Source organism: Oculina patagonica, chromosome 7 (genome assembly GCF_052425735.1).
Source record: "Oculina patagonica isolate OP01 chromosome 7, crgOcupat, whole genome shotgun sequence".
Taxonomy (NCBI): Eukaryota; Metazoa; Cnidaria; class Anthozoa; order Scleractinia; family Oculinidae; genus Oculina; species Oculina patagonica.
In genome coordinates, this window is record NC_135764.1 from 18,601,500 (window position 1) to 18,624,229 (window position 22,730).

General features: G+C 38.8%; 2 protein-coding genes and 1 long non-coding RNA gene across 3 annotated transcripts; 2 read left to right on the forward strand and 1 right to left on the reverse strand.

Annotated features, from left to right (window-relative positions):
* Window positions 1-1,522: 1,522 nt before the first annotated feature.
* LOC144659258 (uncharacterized) lies at window positions 1,523-2,428 on the reverse strand. The gene is made up of 2 exons (XM_078519684.1): window positions 2,359-2,428; window positions 1,523-2,229 (listed from the first exon to the last, which is right to left on the reverse strand). Exons 1-2 carry the CDS (start codon window positions 2,426-2,428, stop codon window positions 1,523-1,525), a joined length of 777 nt encoding a protein of 258 aa, XP_078375810.1.
* Window positions 2,429-4,889: 2,461 nt separating this feature from the next.
* On the forward strand, window positions 4,890-14,927 carry LOC144659746 (uncharacterized). Its single transcript, XR_013571955.1, has 3 exons — window positions 4,890-5,085; window positions 11,831-11,954; window positions 14,537-14,927. It is a non-coding gene; the product is annotated as an uncharacterized LOC144659746 (long non-coding RNA).
* A 2,680-nt stretch (window positions 14,928-17,607) lies between these two features.
* LOC144659261 (major facilitator superfamily domain-containing protein 6-like) lies at window positions 17,608-21,672 on the forward strand. The gene is made up of 2 exons (XM_078519685.1): window positions 17,608-17,625; window positions 19,026-21,672. The coding sequence occupies exons 1-2, from the start codon at window positions 17,608-17,610 to the stop codon at window positions 20,685-20,687; spliced, it is 1,680 nt and encodes a 559-aa protein (XP_078375811.1). The 3' UTR covers window positions 20,688-21,672.
* The last annotated feature ends 1,058 nt before the right edge of the window (window positions 21,673-22,730 follow it).

Consider the following 22,730-nt stretch of genomic DNA (forward strand, 5'->3'; position numbering starts at 1 on the left):
ATCTTATCATCGCACCTTGGGTGATGTAGTCGTACATTGACTCATACTTTTGCTTTAATTCTTCTCGATTCTGAATATTTTGGTTTGTTGGATCCTGATCACAACGTTCTTCGGCTTTTTTAAGATCCTCTTCCAATTTCTTAAAAGCAGTTGTCCTTTCTTTCTGTTTTTTCTTGCTGTATCCAATCGAGACTTGGCGTATCCTATACTTGATTAAATCCCATAACACCCTTTTGTCTGAAATTTCTTGAAACTCATTCAGCCAATTATAATATTCGGTGTTTATCATCTGTACATACTCGGGATCCTCAAGAAGGCTGGTGTTAAGTTTCCAAAAGGAGGGTCCATGTTTTTGCTCCGCAACACTATCTATAACAAGAGAAACTGACGAATGATCGCTTTTGATAGAAGGGCCTATTTCAGATGTCTTGACATCATCCTGCAAATTATCGCTCACAAGCCAAAAATCAAGTCGCCTTTGAAGCTTTGAAGAGCTATTTCTCCAGGTAAATCGTTTTTTTCCCACATTACGAATTCTCCAAATATCGACTAAATCATTCTCAACCATGATATCATTAACTATTTTTACACAATCTTTAATTTTTGGGTTTCCTCCAAAACAGTCTAAACTAGTATCAAAAATCATATTAAAATCGCCACCCAAAATAATATGCGGATTCGTTTCCGAAATATTCTCCTGCAGAAGATTTTTAACGTTAGTGAAGAAATCGACTTGTTCCTTTGAATTATTCGGTGAGTAAATATTGCAAAGATAAAATTTGAAGTCCTGTATAATTGCCTCAAGGAGGATGAATCGACCATTGATATCACACTTTGATTGTTTCAACTCAAATTCCAAATCTTTTTTAATTAAGACTAGAACTCCACGGGCGTGTTCGGTGCCATGCGCAAAAAAGAGATTGCCGTCCCATTGGGAACTCCAAAAGTTTTCAACTGCCTTGGTACTATATGTCTCCTGTAGAAAAGCGATATCCGCATTTTGATTTTTCAACCATGTCAAAACTGCTTTCCTTTTAGTTGGAGAGCGAAGACCCCGAACATTAAGCGAAACGATTTTAAATTTGGCATTGTTGAATGCGATCATGATATGATACTACAGTATTCAAGACCTGTCTCTTTGAGAGAAAGTGAGATAATTGTTTTAGATACACGCCACCGGATCTGAACGTGGAAATTAGATGCAGACAGACGAAAAAAATAGAACAAAACTACAAAAGAACCTATTAAATACAACAAAACACTGACAGAAATAATCAAGAAAAAACTGCATAAAGCAGCACTTACCTCGGGTCCCAGAAGAGGAACTGTATGGACCATCCTAGATCGAATCACGATAAAGCTAATTGTGTCGCCTAATCAGGACAGCTATTCTATTTTAACAATGTAATTATTATTCCTTATCGAGTTAACTTACGCACATGTTTTATACAGATACGCTGACAGTTTCTGGAAGAGCGACAGAAATTAACATAACATCTTCTTAGCCAAATAAATAAACTGTTTATGGTGAATAGATTTGTCCGTTAATAATGAGTTTGTCGGGCTGAGCCTTACTAAAAAAGGCGCGTTTTCCTTCCTTTTTGGCTTTGCGCAGAACTGGAAGCAGCTTTTTCCTCTCATCTAAAAGCTCTTGAGGGATGTCTTCGTAGATTTTGTAATCGGTATCTTTCAACTTGAAAGCTTCGCGAATTATTCTCTCCCTGTCGCCATAGCGTAAGAATCTAGCGATAATCATTCTTGGACGTTCTTTTTTCTTTCCAAGCCGGTGGATTCGTTGAAACTCTATGCGTTCAGGGCTTGTAATCCCCAATTGCTCCTGAAGAAAATCTTGCAGCACTTTCCGTGTATCTTCTGCGGTTGCTGGTTCGCTGCCTTCGACTTCCATAAGTTGTTCAGGGATTCCAGCGAATTTTAAATTCTCACGCCTGCTGTAGGTTTCGAGATAGAGTAAATCTTTTTTTACTGCATCCGTGTACTCTTTTGAAACCACTTTGGCCTTTTCAATGTTCGCTTCTGCGGTGTTCAATCTGTCGTCATTGAACTGACTGCTTTCTTCTAACGCCTTAATCTTCTCGCCATGTTTGGCTTGTGCGTCTTTAATCTCTTGCAAATCGACGCTTAAATGGTTCACTTTTTCTTCTAATGCTTTCACGTTGGCGATAACACCGTCCTTTCCAGTTTTGTATCTATGTCCTCCAGCTTGTTTACCTTCGGCAATATACAGTCGATTTTGTCACTGAAGTTACCTTCGGCCTCGTGGAAAGCTTCGTAATCAAGAAAACACCTTCGTAAGTTAATGTATACCAAATGAATGAATATCCACCAAATTGAACAAACGTTGACCCTGTGAGAAGCATAAACCATGAATGATAAGACCAAATGGGATTTTCGGTAGACGACAGCGCATGATTTATGCAACCTGTCTTATTATAATGTTTATTCTGCACAGACGACAATTTTTTTTCCAATTTCCCAGTAAACATTTTGGTTGCATCGTTTATGCTTTTCAATGGGTCAACATTTCTTCACTGATTCAGGTGTCTATACGAGCGAACAAACGAACGAATGTTGTCGCGTCATAACGTCACGCACCCTTTAAACGGAATAATCTTTATCTCCAGATATACATGCATCTGAATTTTAACCAGCTTTGTACGTGTAGAATTCCCATGCAAACATTTTAATATCCTACTAAAGGCTCTATTGTCACAATTTTTTACATGCATAATTGGCATAAATTAGTAAATCTTGTTTTCCTTTGGAAACACCACATGCAGCATTTAGTCTTTGTTGTGTCTCCAGCTTACTTGTTCTACTTTAGGAGTCGGATTCACTAAGCTCTCCTGTATGCTGTGTCGTTCTGACGCCAACCGTAGGTTATTGTGAAGGAATAATAGCAGCCCCTGGCAAGTTTAAGTTAGTCAATACAAATTATTTCTGATGGATAAAACGATTCCAAAATGAAGAGTTTTTTTTGAAAAATCAAGGATTTTTTTACTTGAAGTCCATTTTGTCCATTTTAGAAAATAATAGAGAACATTGTATTATTGTATTGTCATTGTGCGTAATTGAATAACATTTTCTTGGAATTCCTTACTGAGCGGTAATGGATACTGCACGTAAGTCAAGTATTGTCAAGACATCAATTCGTAATAGAGCAGTTTTCAATTGAGTGTCGTAAAACCAAAGTAATCACTAGCTCTAGCCAATCACAAAGGACGCAAACGATGCAGTGATCCAATCAAAACTCGAATTAAGACATGTAGCCGACACGAAGCGCGGGAAAACGTGCGCGAGCGAGTCACGATTGGTTTTGGCTTCACTTTTGATTGGCTGAAAAAGTTGTGCGAGTGTTTTAAACTAGTCACTAGGCGTAGTCATGCAAAACCAAAACAAATGCGAATTACTTTCGACACTCAAGTGTGAACCGCTCCATGAGTTCAAATAAAATGCAAAACGTTTCTATCTGTGCTCTGACCTTTTCTGTTCTTGACAAGTTCGAAAGAACGGGGTTGATTTTAGATCTAGGGAAAGAAGGTTCAGTTCGAAATAGCCGAGTTCGAAATAGCTGATAGTAAATGACTTTAAACATAAGGGTAAATCCAAGGGAAATCGATCTAAGCTCGAAATAACGGAGACTTCGAATTAACCGTGTTCGAATAGCGAGGTTCGACTGCATTGAATTTCAACAGATCCACACAATGCTAATTTGCGCAATTACTAAGTCAAACATTTCTTCTTATGTCAGATAATGCAAGCTGTAAGTGTTTCTCTCACCCCCCCCCCCCCCCACCACCACTTCCATGCTCCCACGCTGTCTCATTTTGTGACCAAACTCTCTACTGTGCCATACATTGTTACTTGTGCCAATTTTCCTCACTCCATATTGAAAAACAATAATTTAAAACACAAGTTGTCAGCTACTTTTATTTATGTTAATTTTTTGACAAATTTCCTGATGAAACGTCATCGCTTCTGCATGCATTGCGTGCCGTTTATTCTTTGTATCGCACTCGCTACGCAGGCTACTTACTCCAGGGAGACGACGTCTTTCTCGGGAGTAAACGACCAGGCCCCAGTTGTTTAAAGGGTGGAAAACGTTATAGTGAGGCAGGTTTTGTATGACAGTTGTCCACTGGATAGCGATTTTACTCGGTGGATAGCGTTACCTAGCGTGATCTACCCTTTGAACAACTTGGCCCTGATCAGTAAATCTGTTTCAGAAGAAAAACCCTGAAAAAGGCAAATGTTCTAGAATGAGAACACTAGTCTTTCTTGCATATCCTCGCAAAACAATAATAACCGCGAAGAAACTGGGTACTCACTGTAGTATTAATGTTATTTTGTCTTCTTCGGCGAAACATGAACCGAGGAATTGGGAAAACTTGACCGGAATATTTTGCTTGTGACAATAATTTGTGAAGTTCTGCTTGAGACCAATGACTATGTGTCTGATGTCCACTAATAAATGTCGTAAATTAAGACGCCGTACATATCAGAGGAAACGTCTGAAATTTAGGCTAAAACTTAACCACAGCAGATGCTTTAGGAACTTCGATTCGGAGCACCGCCGAGAAGACCTTGGGGTGAAGCTGTAAGCGCCATCATCATCATCATCATCATCATGTTTTTTTTACCCTTGGATTTCAGAGTAGCTTGTACAGCTAATATCTCCAGCATGAGTCAGCGCCATGAGAATGTCCCATGATCTTTCATCATTTCCTGGGCTCTCGAGGCTGCCGATTAATTTTTTTAAGAAAACGTTAAATATGTAGGGAATTTACCACACAGCTTGTATTGCCCATATTTTTGTATATCAAACTTGGGATCACCGCCGAGAAGACCCTGGGGCGAGCGTCGCGATGATGAGTCAGCGCTTTCCAGAAGCTTCTGTCACTTCTGATGCAGTGTGTATGATCTGTCTCATGGTCGTCCCATGATCTGATCTTTCATCGTTTTCTTGGCTGTCGAGGCTGCTGCACTGTGAGAACAGTTTCGATTTCAAGACGATCAAGATGTGTTTCAAGGTTAAGTGTGACAATTGTCAAAAGACAACTTGGAAAGGTAAGTAATTTTGATGAACCTGAAGAAGTTTATCTTTTGGGTGAGGATGACTTGACACGGCTTAGTCCAGGACGAGGGTAAAGTTTATTAAACTTTAACCTGCTTTAACAAGCTTGAAGTCGCCCAGGAACTTTGCTCATTAATAAATTTACTAGCCAAAATTGAAATTTCTCGAGGATCGTACCGCTTTCAGTGTTACGTGCATAGCGGCTGTCTTTTGACTTTCATCTTTCGACATCGTGGTTTCGTACGTGCTGTTGAACACAACGTTCAACTCTTAACACAAATCCGTTACCGTCAAGGTTTAGTAGCTAAGACACAACGTGTTTCATTATTTGTTCCTTTTATATTGGACTCTGTGTTTATTATTATTATTTTAAAGCGTAATATAGTATTGCACTTGATATTTGAAGTGGATATTTGTCGAGCAAGACGCTGTAGACAGTTTAAAATGCAAATTTGTTACCATTGGAAACACAGCAAATTGCCCTTGACAACCATGTCCTTTTGACGTCAAAACCTTCTCACCAAACTTCCCTTGTGCCTCACTCAACTAAAAATCTGCTTTGTTTGTGTTTCACGCTCTCGTCTGTAGCGGTACTTTTATTAAAGATTCGAAGATACACCAGTGATTTAAAGAACTCTGAATTTTATTTGCACTACATTTGATCAATAGTAGTGAATCAGAGTCATAGTCAACTGCAATTATAATGTGTGGTTCCAGAAAATATCCATACCCCCACCACGGAGTGAATTTCATGTAAGACCCCCCCACCTCTCCGGAATTTCCGTTTTTGTTAAGAAAAGCCCCCCTCCCCACCCCTCCGGAATTTCCAAAAGTATATTGCATACCCCCCCATCCCCTCTGGAAAAAAGATAATTGAAGATTATTGTACAATGCTCTAAATTTTAGGCCACCTCTCTTGTAAACAGTTACAGTGTATAACCGATCAATCGGAAAATACATGTAATACATACATGTACTGTTGAAGACAAAATACAGAAATTTCCTCAAAAGTAAACAGACATAATATCTGGTAGTCACTTGTCAAAATAATTACCTTGATTTATTATATGGCTACAATAGTACGCGCGCTCTGATTGGCTGCTGAGCGGGCATTATTTTCTTGTAATGACCGGGCATTATGAAAATTTTTCTCGGCTCGACAGTTTTTTTAGTTGGGAGTAAAAGCTACTAGTGAGGGGGCAAAAACAACAAAAAATGCTGACAAAATATAAATATCTTTTCAATAACTGAAAGAAAAATATAATATATACTTCTTTAGTATGAGCGGCGAAGAGAGCCACAGAGAGCGAGAGCGAGTTTTACCTCCAGTGTTTTTTCCCTTGATTATACTCTTTTTTTGAATAGTGCTTAAAGGCCATATAAAGGCCATATAGTGCTTAAAGGCCTCGCACTTGATGTATTGACCTCGCTGTCGCTCGGTCAATACATCAAGGCCTCGGTCTGAGATTCCCCTGTAATGACCTCACTCTCGGTTAATAAGTAGTATGTATAACCATCCATCCCTTTTCATTCCAATCGCTTTTGAAAACGGCTAAATCAGAACACAGATTTGAAAAGTGTTGATATAAACGTTTCACCATAGACGTGATCACTAATGCTCGCTGAGAAAGCAAAATTTAACAGTAAAATTACAAACAAATAGCCAGAAATAACAAATTAAAACAAGTTAATCTCAAGTTTCTGACATCATTACACTATTTTCATCGCTAATAAACCTTCGATCGAACGTGAAATAAGCAGCGCTTGTCACCAGTGCATTTCTTTCAAACCACGTGACAAGTTTTGGGAGACTGGTAACAAGTAATGGCGGCCGCATCCACACAAACGAACATGGATGATTTCAGTGAAATTATTTGCTTTCAGTGTGCTTTCAAGAGAAAGAAAACCCCTTTTAAATGTAAAACGATTGTGATTCAAGAACCCAAGATGCTATTTTTGCTATGTAAAAAATTTATAGAGTAGGTAAGAAACAATTTTGAAACTAGTTTGCACTGCATCAAACTTGACCGTCTGGAAACGTAATTTCATTGGCAACCCCCCCTCTTCCGATTTTCCTGGGCCCTTGACCCCCCCCCCCACCCCTCTGGAATTTCCAATTCCCTCCGTGGTGGGGGTATGGATATTTTCTGGAACCACACAATATTCGAAATACACAAGTCACTGTTTGTACAAGCTTTCTTATAAACGCGAATTCGAAACAAACGTACTTACAATTGTTTGTGTTTTCTGGTTCTATAAAATCCCTTTAGTTCGAACTTCGAGTAGCTTCTAGTGATAAGTGTTGGTTGCTACTGATAGCGTCCTTATTTGAATTTTTACTAACACTTAATTCTCGTTTCCACGCCTCGCTCTGGCTACCCTTGCATCAGGAACCCGGCCAGACCGGGGAAAGCCGGGATGAAAGCCCGGCCTAAAAGCGGGGGTGAGCGCGGCCAGAAGCCGGGCATTGGCCGGGCTAGCCAAGGGATAAAAAATCCGGGGAAGCCGCGGCCACAGGGCAAGCCCGGCCTGGCCAGACCAGGGAAACCGTGGTCAGGATATGGCCTGAAAGCCAGGCTTTAGCCAGACTGGCCAAGCAATACAGTGGAACCCCGATATAATGATATGCCAAGGGGGCAGTAAAATTATATCGTTATATCGAGGAATCGTTATATCGGGGTTCCGTCCCATACATTTTACTATTGCCGGGACATAACGTATTCATCGTTATATCGGAAATATCGTTATATCGAAGATCGTTATATCAGGGTTTCACTGTACAGTACCGCTCAAATGTAAGTTGACAGTCTCGACTCGATCCTCGAAACTCGATCCTCGAGACTCGAAACTCGACCATGTCGAGTTTCGAGTCTCGAGGATCGAGTCTCGAGTATCGAGTCTCGAGGATCGAGAAACAGGGCGGTCTCGAATATTCATAACTCGAAAGGCTTTCGAGGAAACGATTTATTTCTCGAGGAAAGAATAAAAGCCGCTCGCACCTCATGTACAAGTGTTTCGCGTCCACCTTCGGCGCATGAAATATAAACCTTCCCCGACATGTAACATTCGACAGTACGATATATTAGCGCCGATCGTAATTCCGTCTACTTACCTAAAAGTATTGAAACAAACTCGTCCTTGAAAGCCGTGATCGCCGAATTAAATTTAGAAAAGGACGTGAAAAGAATCTGTAGTTCAAACTTGTGCTCTCCCTTGTCAATGTTTCAACCCGCCGTAAGTGCATGTTTTCAACCACGAAGATATTTCAGTTATTGGTTTACAAGTTCATCCTGAGTTTTCGCAAATAAAACTACAAATTTATTTTCTTTCACAAAATGTTCTGTAATTCAGCATCTGAAGCATTCGATGCGAAACGATGTAAATTCCACGAATCTTGTAAGCTGAGCCGTAGAAATTAGAACCGACAAAATCGCGCAAGCAAGTTTCAGAAGCCTGAATTTCAGACGTCTCTTTCTGGTCGCCACTGAAATTCAGACAAAAGTTTCCGTAAATAAAACCGGTTCTTAAATTTAAGTTGTAAAAATTCTGTAGACGGCAAACGAAACATTTCACGTGAAAAACATCGAAGCCGTGAAGCCTTCCGAAAATAAATGGCAAGACAGAGACTTATGTCGCGCCATCGCGTCTAGCTTGAAATGAGCGTGTTTTATTTTTTGTGAATTTGGCATAAAATTCTTAAAACCTAAATTCTCTTGAATGAAACTTGTCTTCATTTATAACACAGATATCGGCGTTAATCATTATTACAGCTTTAGAGAAGATATACAAATTTTTCTTTTTTAAAGCGGCACAGTTATAAAAGTTGGCAAAATTTGCATATGTCAAAAGTAATTTGAAACCTTTCGAATAAACTCCAGCGCAAATAAATGTAACACAACCCCGCACGCAAGTATCCGATTTAGATTCTTTCATACACACGTAACTGCGTTTTTCAAAAGAAAACTAAATGACTGAGTGAACTTTAAGGTTTAATATTTGTATCCTAAATCATAACACAAACAATCGTATGCGTGACATTGCACACGTGTTTCATGTTTGCCCTAGGATCGCCTGAACGCAGGTTGTATTTGTCCAACTCGGTTACTTCTGGTTCGATTTTCCCCCAATTCATTCACTATCGACGGTTTCGAGCTCCTATTTCGAACTTTTTGGGACGGTTCGAAATATTAAACGACCAAGCGCGCGTTGCTACAGCAGAGATGAGTAGCCGGCACGCTGGCTTCCATAGTACAACTTTCGAGAGTGCGGCCCGCTTGAGCAATTTTATTCTCGAGGAATCATTCAAGCGACAAGCTCATTATTTTTCTCGACTCGAGACTCGATCCTCGAGACTCGAGACTCGATCCTCGAGCCTCGAGACTCGAAACTCGAAATTTTCGAGTTTCGAGGATCGAGTCTCGAGGCTCGAGGATCGAGGCTCGAGGGACTGTCAACTTACATTTGAGCGGTACTGTATAAGCATGCTTTAAACTCAGAAAATTAACTTTTTGCAAACACTCTCTGACTCAATTGTAACATATATATATTTTTATTCGGTCAACACTTTTCGGATGACTTAACACTTTCATTAAATTCCTTTGCGCATTCATAACAATGTCTTAACATTAATATTCCTTGAACTGGCATATAAATTCAACACTTCAAAACTTGTGGCTAAATGGTTTCTGACTCAGACATTAGGAAGAAACAGACTTAGCTGCTAGCATGTCTTCTGATGCATGAGATGAATGATAAAGTTCAGTTCTCTCTAGATTGTCCAGTTTAGAATTGAAGATTTCCTCGTTGTTCTTTTAAGCCTGTAGAAAAAATTAAATGCATTCCCGATTAACCTCGGTATTTTACTAACTGTGCACATGAACTTCATGAACAGTTTACTGAGCTTGCAATTAGATCAGTGCCAACAAGAAATGTTGAATAACATTTCCCTGGGAAATTCACTGTGAAAAATCCACAATCTACAACAGTCTTATAATTTGCAACCTAAAGGGTTTGGAGATTATTTCAATTCCTGAGCGAAATTATAGGCAAGAATTCGTGTAACGGACGTCACACACACGGCGGAAAGAATTTCAATAAACATACATGATCCAACGGCTAACGTGGCATAAAGGTCGGAAAGCCCGGCCAGGCCGGGTTTTGCCAGGCTTACCGTGCTTTTGACCGCGCTCCTGATGCAAGGGTAGGCGAGAATATAACACGTTTAAATAAGCATGCTGATATGTGAACTGTGCGACATGCAGATCACTTTGTTTTGTATGTAAGATGGATGTCCAAAGATATTTAGCCACTGTCACTGAAAGCAAGTGTAAAATTAATGATTATATAACCTAGTGACAAATCATAACCTCTTTTGGACCACAACAGAGAGAAAATTCTCAAATCAAATAAGTTAAACATTGCTTGAAGTCACTGACTCCTAAAAGGGTATCAAAGAAAAACCAAATTCACGCGTCACATATACTTGAAACAGCAGAATGGGCAGTTCCAGAAAATATCCATACACCACGATGGACGGCTTTTTGGAATTCCGAGGGCAAGGGGGGGTTCTTTGAATTAGAATTCCGAGGGCATGGGGGAGTTCCAGATCTTGGATTTCCAGAGGAGACAACAAGAGTGTGTTCCTTAAAATGCTAATTTTGTGGATTAGTCATTTGTAAATAAAGCACGAACTGACGACGGCGTCGCAGAAGCAGGATACAAGAAGATACAAGACAAGTATCGATCGATCAGGCGTGTGTTTGCGTTCATTGATCAAGCAATTTGATTTGCACCCTACTCGCAAACATGCTCACTGCCTCTTTTTATTGAAGAACAGTGTTCAGGGTCCGAAAGTCTGATAATGTATTTCCTTTAGTATAGACCCAAGATTGTACAAATGTGTGTATTTTTGCACATAATTTTGATGTTTCCTTTGAACACCAATTCAACTTAGGTGCATAAAATAAATATTAAATGATTTAACAGACACAAAATATCATGGATCATGTGCACACCAAGATGGTGGAAAGAACAATTCTCAAAACTTAAAGCGACTCAGAAACTCTCAACATTGCTTGTCACATTTTCCGGTACATATCAAAAACATTACATAATCATAATCATCATCATCATCATCATCATCATCATCATGCTTTATGTGATAAGTAGGTTCAAAATTAGGTTGGTAATTGGCAGCCAAAGGGCTGATGTGGACCTACTATGCATGTATATATGTATCAAACTATAATATAAAATATGATAAAAATTAGGAAAATTTATTAACAAAGATCTTAACGAACAATTTACCATCCTGAAGAAATGTTGCGGGAAATTTGAATGCTTAATCTACATTTACGAAATGCTCCTCATCCAAGAAATGAAATCTAAACTGTACACTCAGTCTGACTCAATTAAAGCCAAGCTATTCAGTTCTTAATTAACACTTCCTACATTCCATATTGTAGAGTCTTTAATCATATGCAACAAGACTTTCACATGCATTCTCAATATATAAAGAACTCATAAGAACCTGACTTTTAGAATTTAAAAATGATGAACGATTCATCAAAACGTCATTCGAAATTATTATCGCTGATTTTTATTTGCAAATATTACTAAAACCTAGATTAAGATTAAATTTTTCTATAATACAGGAGAAATCAAAATATTCCTAAGAAAGTTCAATTGTGTTCTGCTTCACTTCTCATTATTTTTCTCCTTGTTTACATGCAATTCAAGGCTGTGGCAGACATGCTGAATCAGTGATGAAGGATATCCCTGAGGCAGACAGATGCATATGTCCTAGAGACAGTTCTGGTAAATGAATCAGCAATTAATTGTGAACTGGATTTTATATTTCCAGGTGAGCACTGTCAAATATTACACAACCTCATCGAGTGCTCACTTATATAACTAACCAGGAGTTCTTTAGTTTAATTTTATTCCTGTAGGCTACAGGTGTGTTAGGCATGATTTCCAGCCATTTTATGAGCCTGCGTTTCACACCACTCCCAAAATGGCTTGAAATCGAGCCTACAGGCCCAGGGGGGTACTCCGGCTTGTAAATGACGGGGATGATCGAATGGAGGCAAAACTCAGGACCCAAAAAAATCCCTGAGTCTTGCGACATTACCCAAAAAAATCCCTTGTCAAATTACCCCTAAATTGCCAGGAGGGGCAGTAATCTAACGCAAAGAAAACCATAAAAATTGAACGCTCGTGTTTGTTTATTCATCATACCATATAAAAACGCCAAGGCCGTGCCAGGGCACTTTAGTTCGTTTTTAATAACCAAAAAAATCCCCTATATTAATCAAGTCACCCAAAAAAATACTTGCCAGATTTTCCAACCCAAAAAACTCCCGTAATCGAAAATTTTAAACCCAAAAAAATGCTTCGATCATCCCCGTCATTTACAAGCTAGCCTGCGAGCAGGCTCACGTTGGGGCACGCGCGAATATACCTTGGGGCACACGCGAGTGGCGAGCGTAGCGATAAGGCGGGGAGTGAGCCTGCTTTGATCTCTGTATATTTTTCATTTCTGCTTTGCCTGAGCAAAGTGAAATACCATTGGCCGAAAGGCGAGAAAGGTGAGAAAACTGTCAATCTGTTTCGTTTGATGAGGTGCGATCAGATCCCCATGGAGTCGTTCAGTTTAATTTGACGCGGGTTGTCGCAAATCAGTCGTAAACAAACAACAATATTATGGAGAGAGAGTCGAGTGTGTGTATTTCTAATGTTTCAGCGAAGTTCTAGTCTGTTTCTGCTAACCTAAAAAAGGAGCAGGATACGCTGTTAAAAGGTTGTTGATGAACCGAGATGTACTCGCCGTTTCGCTTAATTCGGTCTTCGCTTTTTTCGCATTCGATTTCCCTTTCCGCAGCGCTTTAGCTACAAACGAATTCAGCTCGTGCATATTTCTTATTTTCCGTGCACAAGCCTGGCAAACTCAATCGGATTTATTCGCGGAGGCTGTCACTTGTAAACCAACATATTAGCACAGTTAAGCGAGGATAACACCGGCGAAACCTTTCTGCTTTGACGCTTGAAAGAAATTTTCTGTTGCGATTACACGAGCAGACTCTCCATCAGTGGACTTTTAATGAACACACACACAGTCGGCAGAAATCTCTAACCAAAGGAAGAAGAGGTTTTTTTCGACGCTTGCTTTATTTCTTCGGTGTAGCATTCGCAACCGACATTATGGAAAGTTTGCATTGGAAATTTTCCCGATAAATCTGAAACTATCAGGCTTATTCGCTGTCAACGTTCCTGTCAAACTTCTATTTTCGGTGAAACTTAATTGACTTATCAGTGTTCCTGCGGTTTCCGGGGTAGAAGTGAAAAAATTAGCAGAGATCGATGCAGGCTCACTCGCGGCTGACGCCGCTGGCTGTGTAGCCGGAGTACCCCCCCCCCCCCCCCCTGGGCCTACAGGTTTGTATGTTGTGGTTTAAAATTTTTCAAACCGGTTTTTTCATTGTCTGATATTCATTCCAATAATCTGAAACAAACAGGTCAAATCAAACTAGTTTGAAACATTATAAAGCAAAGATAAAATTAAACCACAACATGTATATATGATGTACTTTTAACCAGCATACAGGAACTCATAGTTTGTTGAAGGTTTTTAGGAACTCGTCAGCTCACTTGCCTATGGGTACAATGTACATGCATAGACAGTCACTGTTAACCAGTTAGTTGCATGTTGAACAAACAAGTTGCTTAAAGTTCTTAACAAACTATTATGTGCCATGCATTATGTGTATTTATACCATGCCATAGAAAATACAGCCAATCAGAATACAGGAAAGCCATTGTATATTCGACGGTATTCAACCCAACCTTCCCATAGTGCGCTGCGACTGTATTCTCGACGAAATATAGTAAGCGTATTTTCTATGACATGGTATAAAATAGTTACACAACACTTTCTCGTGGTATACTATGGAATATCCCACTTGTCACTTGTATTTTCTTGGCATACACACTCGCCTAAAGGCTCGTGTGTATACCGAGAAAATACAAGTGACTCGTGGGATATTCCATAGTATACCACTCGAAAGCGTTGCATAACTAGTATGTAAATCGGCATTTTTTGTCACTCTGGCTAGCCAGGTTAATCATAGTGGATAGTCCTATCCAGTGGATAAATCACTATCCTGTGGATAAGTGTTAACATAGCAAATTGTTATGAACTAGGATTTTTTCCCAACAGCATGTGCTTTCATTGGCTACTTTGAAGTCACCTGGCATTGGCATCTAACAATGAAACAATTACCCCTGCCAGGAAAACTAAAAAACTAAAGAAAAAAAAGGAAAACTAAACTAAAAAAAAAACAAGTTGCCCCTGCCAGGAAAACTTGCCCCCACAGACAAAATATCCTAGGTACGGCCCTGTATTGTAAACTCATTTAGTTTTTTTCCTATTCTGATTTGTTGCAGACTCGTCTTGTGGTATAGTTTAGACATCTGTCAAGATGGACTTAATGTGTTGTAATGTACTTCTGATATGACACTCATCCTCTCCTGTGCATATATATTTTATATGATGTATAAATCATTAACTTGTACCAAGAACCACACCTAAATGACATTGTAATTTTCATGTTGGTTTCGGTACTGATCAGCACAGACTCAGAATAGTGGATTTGTGTTGGTTTTCATTGTAAACAAGAAATGTAAAGCGTGATTTAAGTTGCATATTTATCACTAGTCAAAGCTACAGAGCTGTTTTTGGAAAATGTTAAGATCAGCTGCACACTGTTGTAAGCGCACAATTCTGCACAGACAATTTTATGCACATAAGAAGGAATAAATTTGTAAAAGAAAATAATGATCCAGTGATTGATTTCTATCTGTGAAAATGAGGTTTTTTGGTGGCAAGACTGGTCATGACTCTGCATGGAGTCTGAACTGACTAATCTGGTTGCCTACATACATAATTTACAACTATTATTATTATTATTATTATTACTATTATTATTATTATTATTATTATTATCATTCTTAGTCCTTTTTATCGGTGCTTGTATTTTTAATAATGGCGTGAAATAAAGTTATTGTATAATAAAAAAATAAAAAAAATTATTACTATTATAATTATTATTATTATTATATTTTATTATTGTTATTATTATTGTTTTTATTATTATTATTATTATTATTATTAATGTATACCAAATGAATGAATATCCACCAAATTGAACAAACGTTGACCCTGTGAGAAGCATAAACCATGAATGATATTAGGCCACCCCTTTTTTTTTTCGTTTATCGTCGTATGTGTTTTCTGATTTTGGGTCGGTCGGTCGGAATTAAAAAAAAAATTCAAAAAAAAAAGTGGATAAGGAGTCTGGAACTAGGAGGCCCGGTACCTCAGCATAATGTCCGTGGAGCCTGGAAACAAGAAGACATGGTTACAAAGTCAACATGGCGGCAATGGAGGAAGGAAAAATCGACGTCGTGGTTAAACTCAAACAAGAACAGCGTAAAAAGGATGAAACATTATTTAAAATAATGTGTCATTGCCTTTTATACCTTCTGTATAAATTTTTTTTTTTTGAAAACGCGAAAATCTGGGTCGGTCGGACGACGCTAAACAGAGAAAAAAAAAAAGGGGATGGCCTAAGACCAAATGGGATTTTGGGTAGACGACAGCGCATGATTTATGCAACCTGTCTTATAATAATGTTTATTCTGCACAGACGACAATTTTTTTTCCAATTTCCCAGTAAACATTTTGGTTGCATCGTTTATGCTTTTCAATGGGTCAACATTTCTTTACTGATTCAGGTGTCTATACGAGCGAACAAAACGAACGAATGTTGTCGCGTCATAACGTCACGCACCCTTTAAACGGAATAATCTTTATCTCCAGATATACATGCATCTGAATTTTAACCAGCTTTGTACGTGTAGAATTCCCATGCAAACATTTTAATATCCTACTAAAGGCTCTATTGTCACAATTTTTTACATGCATAATTGGCATAAATTAGTAAATCTTGTTTTCCTTTGGAAACACCACAAGCAGCATTAAAACCCCATTTACACGCGCAAAAAAATCGGCACGGCACGGCAAATTTTTGGCACCGTGACCAAACCATTTTGGCACGGCACTGCCCATTTACACGACCAAAACAAGAAGGTTCTCTCCTGCTAGGCACGGTACCAATTTTTATCTTGGCACCCCTACTTTCCATCGGTTTCCTTGCCGAGAAATGGCAGAAAAATGTTTTGCTGTGATAGTTCATCGTGCTTTCAGTGCAAAACGCGAATTTTATCGGAAAGGAACGAGTTGTCGACCATTCAACATAATGAAGAGTGTTCAGGGGCAAAACAAATCGACATCTGAAAGGAGTTGACGAAATCAGAAGAAGAAGATTGAAAAGTCTGAAAAATAAATGGCTCTTTGCGGTGATGGTGGAAGTGGCTGACTTACGGTGATTTTTTTAGAGCGGGAGCTTTCTCTTATCTTCTGCCTCGGTGGCATTCTTATCCCCCAGAACTTCTTTTTTTGTACTCTTTTCGCCGACCACGTGACTAAAAGTCTCTTGGGGCGAGAATGACGCAGTGGCGCCGTTTTCGTAGAAACAACGCATGCGTCACACTTGTTTTCGGCACGGTGCCTCGATTTACCCGTGCCGAGACTACCTCCTGGAGGTAGTCTCGGCACCCCTAAAAAATTGGGCACTGGTGCCACATTTTTTTTGGGACCGGTACGTTTACACGTCGATAATTGGGAGTGCCGTGCCCAAAAATTGTCAGCACGGTGCCAAAAATTTGCCGTGCCGTGCCGATTTTTTTGCGCGTGTAAATGGGGTTTTAGTCTTTGTTGTGTCTCCAGCTTACTTGTTCTACTTTAGGAGTCGGATTCACTAAGCTCCCCTGTATGCTGTGTCGTTCTGACGCCAACCGTAGGTTATTGTGAAGGAATAATAGCAGCCCCTGGCAAGTTTAAGTTAGTCAATACAAATTATTTCTGATGGATAAAACGATTCCAAAATGAAGAGTTTTTTTTGAAAAAATCGAGGATTTTTTTACTTGAAGTCCATTTTGTCCATTTCAGAAAATAATAGAGAACATTCCCCGGGGGTTATCGAGTTATCATTGGTAACCAATCATAAAGATTAAATATCATAAATATATGGGACATTTTAAATTTATTTTACTTGCAAAGTGTTTTGGTTAAATTAGACAATTATGTTTTTATGTTAGCCGCATTTGTATATTTCCGACTCATTTTCGTGAAATTGTAGAAAAAAGGATTTCTTCCATAGTTTTATGTTTGATAAAAAGAAAACCACCATTTTATTATCAGCCCTTTTCAAGGGCTTGTAATATAATGGTAATAATATATTGATCTGAGAAATAATGAAATTGTAAATGTGACGTGTACTTGCCCATGTCAGTAGCATAACAATACCGCGTTATGTTGTTTCACATCATGCGGGGTGCACAGTCTAAGAAAATCTATTTTGTGTTGTCCAAAATTTTGGCTCGAGTTTAACAACATGATTCTATCATACAGAGTAAAACAGTTGACCCATCCTACTTAGATTCTTCTGTAAGGCTAAGTGTCTGCCTACATTTGCAAAAGGGACAGCTAATCAACAACTGATTTTCGAGAAGACCGCGAACGAACCTTAATTTGACAAACAGATCGTATTCGTTCTTTGGTTTTGTTGTTAAGTCTTATTTAATACATGTATTTGATTCAGAAGTCCTAAGTTCTAGACATCTTTAGTAACGTTTCAATTTCAAGAAAAGTGGGGCAGATTTTAGGACGAAAATGAGTAAAATATGTTTTGTTCTTACGTGTTGCCTGGGTGCGCGGTACAGATAGGTTAACCCTGCTGTATAATAAATTAATAATTTCTCTTTTTAAAAAAAACTGCCATGCAGGTCGTCAATTAAATATCTCACCGCGGGTTACCAAGTTTAATAAAATGTTTTTGAATTTTATGATCAACCTATTTAGTGTTTTTCCTCCTTCAAATTTATGTTTTAATAAAAGAGTCAAAATCGAAAATGATTGTTTGTAATGTCATTGGGATGGATTGTACTTCCTTTTAATTGTTCAAAGCGTCTACAAGTGTAACTCATTTTCCGTACACAATTTGGGTATAAGCCAGTCGCGTAAAAAAAAAAACCTTTATTTTATTTTTTTTTTAATATTTCATTTATGTACGTCTGAAGTATTTTGTTTGACGAGGTTTTTGCGGCCTTGAGAAATCGAAGCTATGTTGAAAAAGAAATGAGAATATTTGTCTTCACAGCTTGAATATATATTTATTTGAGATGTCTAAGTTATAAATATTCAAACTTAATTGTCGTTGGATTTCTAAAAACTCATTTGAAAAGCATAAAAGAGACCATTTATATTTCAAATCTGAACATTTTAACCGTTATTTCTCTACACGAACGTCTTTTAGAGTCTGACTAGGAACTTTACGGGAAACTTCAGCCAGTTTAGCGACTTTGAAATGAATATTTTCAAAAAATAAAGATTATTTTGATCGTTTATCATCACCCGAGGTCGTCTACAGCACAAACACATTGATAACAATAGCACACTGACGCACAAAGGGCCTTGATTATCCGATCGCGATCACCTGTGTCTAAAATATTGCCTGTCAATCATTTTTAAGTACGGCGGAAAGAAATGTGAAATATGCCATTGAATGTTCATCAAAATATCGCTCGCCGCGGAAGGCGGTTGGATGTTTTTATCTGGCTCATGCAAATTTCTCAGAGTTAAAGTCGAAAAACATCTGTTCAGCATAGTTGCCCAAGCGAAACATTTTCAAACTATACACAGACGCGGGTTTCAATCTACAGCGCTTTTGGCATGGGCGATTGACGTTCGTGTATAAAAGTGGAAAGCGGAAAATCAAAAATGTTAGTACTCTAACCTACATAATGTCTGAAGAAAGGGACGTTACTGCAACCCAACGAAGAAGGCACAAACTATGGGGATTTATTCAATCCCGAAGAAGAAGCCATTGCGCCTGAACCGTTGGAAAGCGAACAGCCCAGCAAGAAGCCAGCTTGGTTCGGCAGGATTCGTTCGACCGTTGAAATCAACCGAAACCTTCTTGTCTACAAGGTATTCTATTTCTTTTATTTCGCCGCGCTTGGAAGCCTCATACCGTATTTATCGCTGTATTTTAAACATTCTCTGCTGCTGCCGGCTCATTTTGTTGGTATTATACTGGCTGTGAAGCCACTGTGCCTGTTTGTTAGTGCGCCCATTCTGGGAACCATTGCAGACAAATACAACAAGGTCAGATCAGTCCTGCTGGTGGCTCTCTTTAGTTACATTGTGATGAATCTTCTAGTGGCTGTTGTCCCTCCTGTAAGCGTGGATTGTTTGAGCGAAGTACACAACAAACTAAACATGACAGAAGGCCAGAACGCAACTGTATTCCACCTTCATCTTCACAACAATACAGAAAAGGCAACTAAAATTGGAAATACCGAGATGTGGCAAGAAGCTTGGCTGTTCGACCTTTACACCGAAATGGATCCGAAGATTTACAAAAATGCCAAAGTGGTGTTCATTGTTATTTTGGTGATCACTATAGTCGGCGAACTTATTGGCGCTACCTCCAACACATTAGCGGATGTCGCTACGTTTCAAAACCTGGAAAATCGACCACAGTACTACGGAGAGCAACGGCTGTGGGGTGAAGTCGGCTGGGGGATAACAGCTTTCATTACCGGCTCCGTAGTTCAGCATCAGTACCGCAAACAGGTGGATATATGCCCAGAGGACGTATTTGACATTTACCGACCTTTCTTCTATGTGAATGCTGTTCTCATGGCTGTTGCTCTTTTCGTCTCAACCCGCTTTAACTTCCAAGACGCAGACAAGTATGTCAATGAGAAATGTGCTCTGGTGAAAGGTCTACAGATATTTACCAAACTGGAATACTCCATCTTTGGTACCATAGCTCTTTTCCTGGGAGTCGCATTGGGATCAGCGGAAACCTTTCTGTTCGTTCACTTGGTCGAGCTTGGCGCGTCGCCGTCGCTGTTTAGTGCTCTGGTCGCAGTGCACTGCATATCAAACATTGCGCTGTATTACGGCTCAATCTACTTCCTCGAAAGCTTTGGCCACATAAAGATGCTCACAATTGGTCTTCTAATTTACGCGTTAAGGTTCTACTACTTCTCCGCGATAAATAGTCCCTGGCTTGTGTTACCCATTGAGTTTCTCCGTGGCCTGTGCTCGGCGTCTGTTTGGTGTGCTCTGGCGTCCTATGTCGGTACCCCTCCCCGTGTTGGCGCTACACTTCAAGGCATCTTGCACGGTCTCTACTATGGTCTGGGTAGAGGCCTTGGGCAGATGATAGGAGGCATCTTGATCCGCAGCTATGGCACGGACACGTTTTTTCGCTACTTTGCCCTCATTGATTTTCTGGTGATGATTGTTGTTGCGTTGCTGATCCCATTTCTGAGTTCGCGCGCGACTATATGGATGACTCTGTCGGGTTATTCACCGCTACAAACTGATAAGGAAACTGAATGCTGCCCGAAAATCTACAAAGTACTTTGTATACCGGGAAAGAAATCGAACGAAAAGAAATAAACATATCATTTTAATTTAATTCCAATTCGTTTCCAACTGAAAAACAATCAATCGAACAAAGTTATTTTTTTTTTACTCTCAGGTAGAGTGTCAAATGCAAGAAGATAGACGTTTTCTTCTTTATGTCGATTTAAGTTATAAACCTAAGTACGAAAATGAAAGAATTATTTTCCTTTTTGAAACATTTTCTTTAAAAACGAGGAAATTTATTTTTATAGAAGTTTCGTTTTCCTTTAAATAAAATTATTAAAAGGTGGGTTTTAATTAAATTGTGAATTGCCGGCCAAAAGGCAGGTAAAAGTTCTTCTTTTGCAATCAATTTCAGGTGCTAACCAGCAAAGTCCGCGTTTAATTGAAGTTTTCGTGTGAATTATCTGTAAATAACTTGAGAAAATTACATTTGAGCTTCGTTCTGTAGCTTTATTACAGGAAGTATATGTCCGCTTGAGGGTGATATAAGTAAGTAACATCTCAATGTATGCCGCCGCCTGACTGGCTGACTATTGACAAAAATACATCTCCGTTTTCACTTGTCCGGCGCGCAATATAGCGAAATCGCACATGCAATACGAGTGTTAGCAGCGTGCTAGAAAAAAGAAACAGTTTTCGGTCATTTGTACCAAACGGTAAAAAACGTAAAAGAAAGATGAAAGAAATTTTGAAGTAATTATTGCAATAATAATGAGTTGCGTATCACCGATTCCGTAAAAAATAATTCTGGGGAAACCCAAGTTAATTCAAGGAGAAAAATATTCTTAGATATTGATCAAAGAAGAATTGAAGTGGTTATATTGATGTAAGTGGTCAGTATTGCTGTCCTGACACAAATCACTGTCCTCTTAATATAATGTAAAACCTATGAAGAGACGTTTAGCTTGAAGAGAAGAAAACTCGTTAGTGAACAGTAGAAATGTAGATTAAACTGCAAATAAACGAAGACAAAAAAGTAGGTATTATTGTGGGAATAAAATAAACTTCTCTGTGAGGTGTGTAGCATTTGATTTGTAGCATTGGGTCACAAATATCGATGCCCTTGTGGCTGAAATTACGTTATTTTCTCCCGTAAAGGAATTGTTTTTTCGACTGAATAAATGAAATTATTTTGTTGATCTTGAAGCACAAAATAGACGCCCGCCACCAGCTGATTTGAATTAAAAACAAATCAATTTTCATTTATGTTAACAAATGTATTTTTAAAGTTTGCAAACTAATAAGAAAGAACAAATGTAAAGATAATGTGTTCCTTATAGGCGACCGGAATCAAAGAAACTCTTCAACTTGAAGATATTGCCTTGATGTTTTACCAAATTCTCCCAACTATTAACATTCAATGAATCAGATTCGGTAAGGAGAATAAATATTTTGAGCCATTATAATATCGCCATAACTGTTGTATGCTAATTAAGTTTTTTCTCCCCAAATGTGTTTCTGTGGTAATAGCTGTTTATACGTACCAGTGTGCTTGTTCGCTCAGTTATATTTGCTCTTTTGTGGCAAGGCTGATTGTCAGGTGTCCTACTCTAAAATCAACACAACAATTTCAGACAAATTAATTCCTTTCGGTCTTTAGACCCCTCCTGTTTTGGTTAAATCACCGGGTAAAAAGAAATAATTGCTATCTTTTGTCTTTGTCTTCTGGTGCTCTCGTTGTAGCCCTGTCACTTCTGCATGGTGGATCCCCGGAACTGAACACTCAATTGAATACTGCCGGTACTTGACAGCACTACTATACTATTTTTACTGGATATTTCTAGAATTCAAGTGATAAGGATCTTTACTGAAATAGTATCTTGGATTGTCCCCTCTTTAGTATTGGCCCGTTTCCATTCTATTTGAAGTGATCGTTAAAACTGGTATGAACAAAATATCAAAATCCTCGCGCATTCTCTGTGACCACGATTGTTGTCCAACATTGAAAATCGCTACGTTAGCTTGGTCACTGAAAGTCTGTTTACTTTGTTATTCAGTTGTCTCTTTCTTTCATGGGGTATTTCTTTGCTATGGGTACACAGAATATAGCTTTCATTTTATTATTCCCAATTA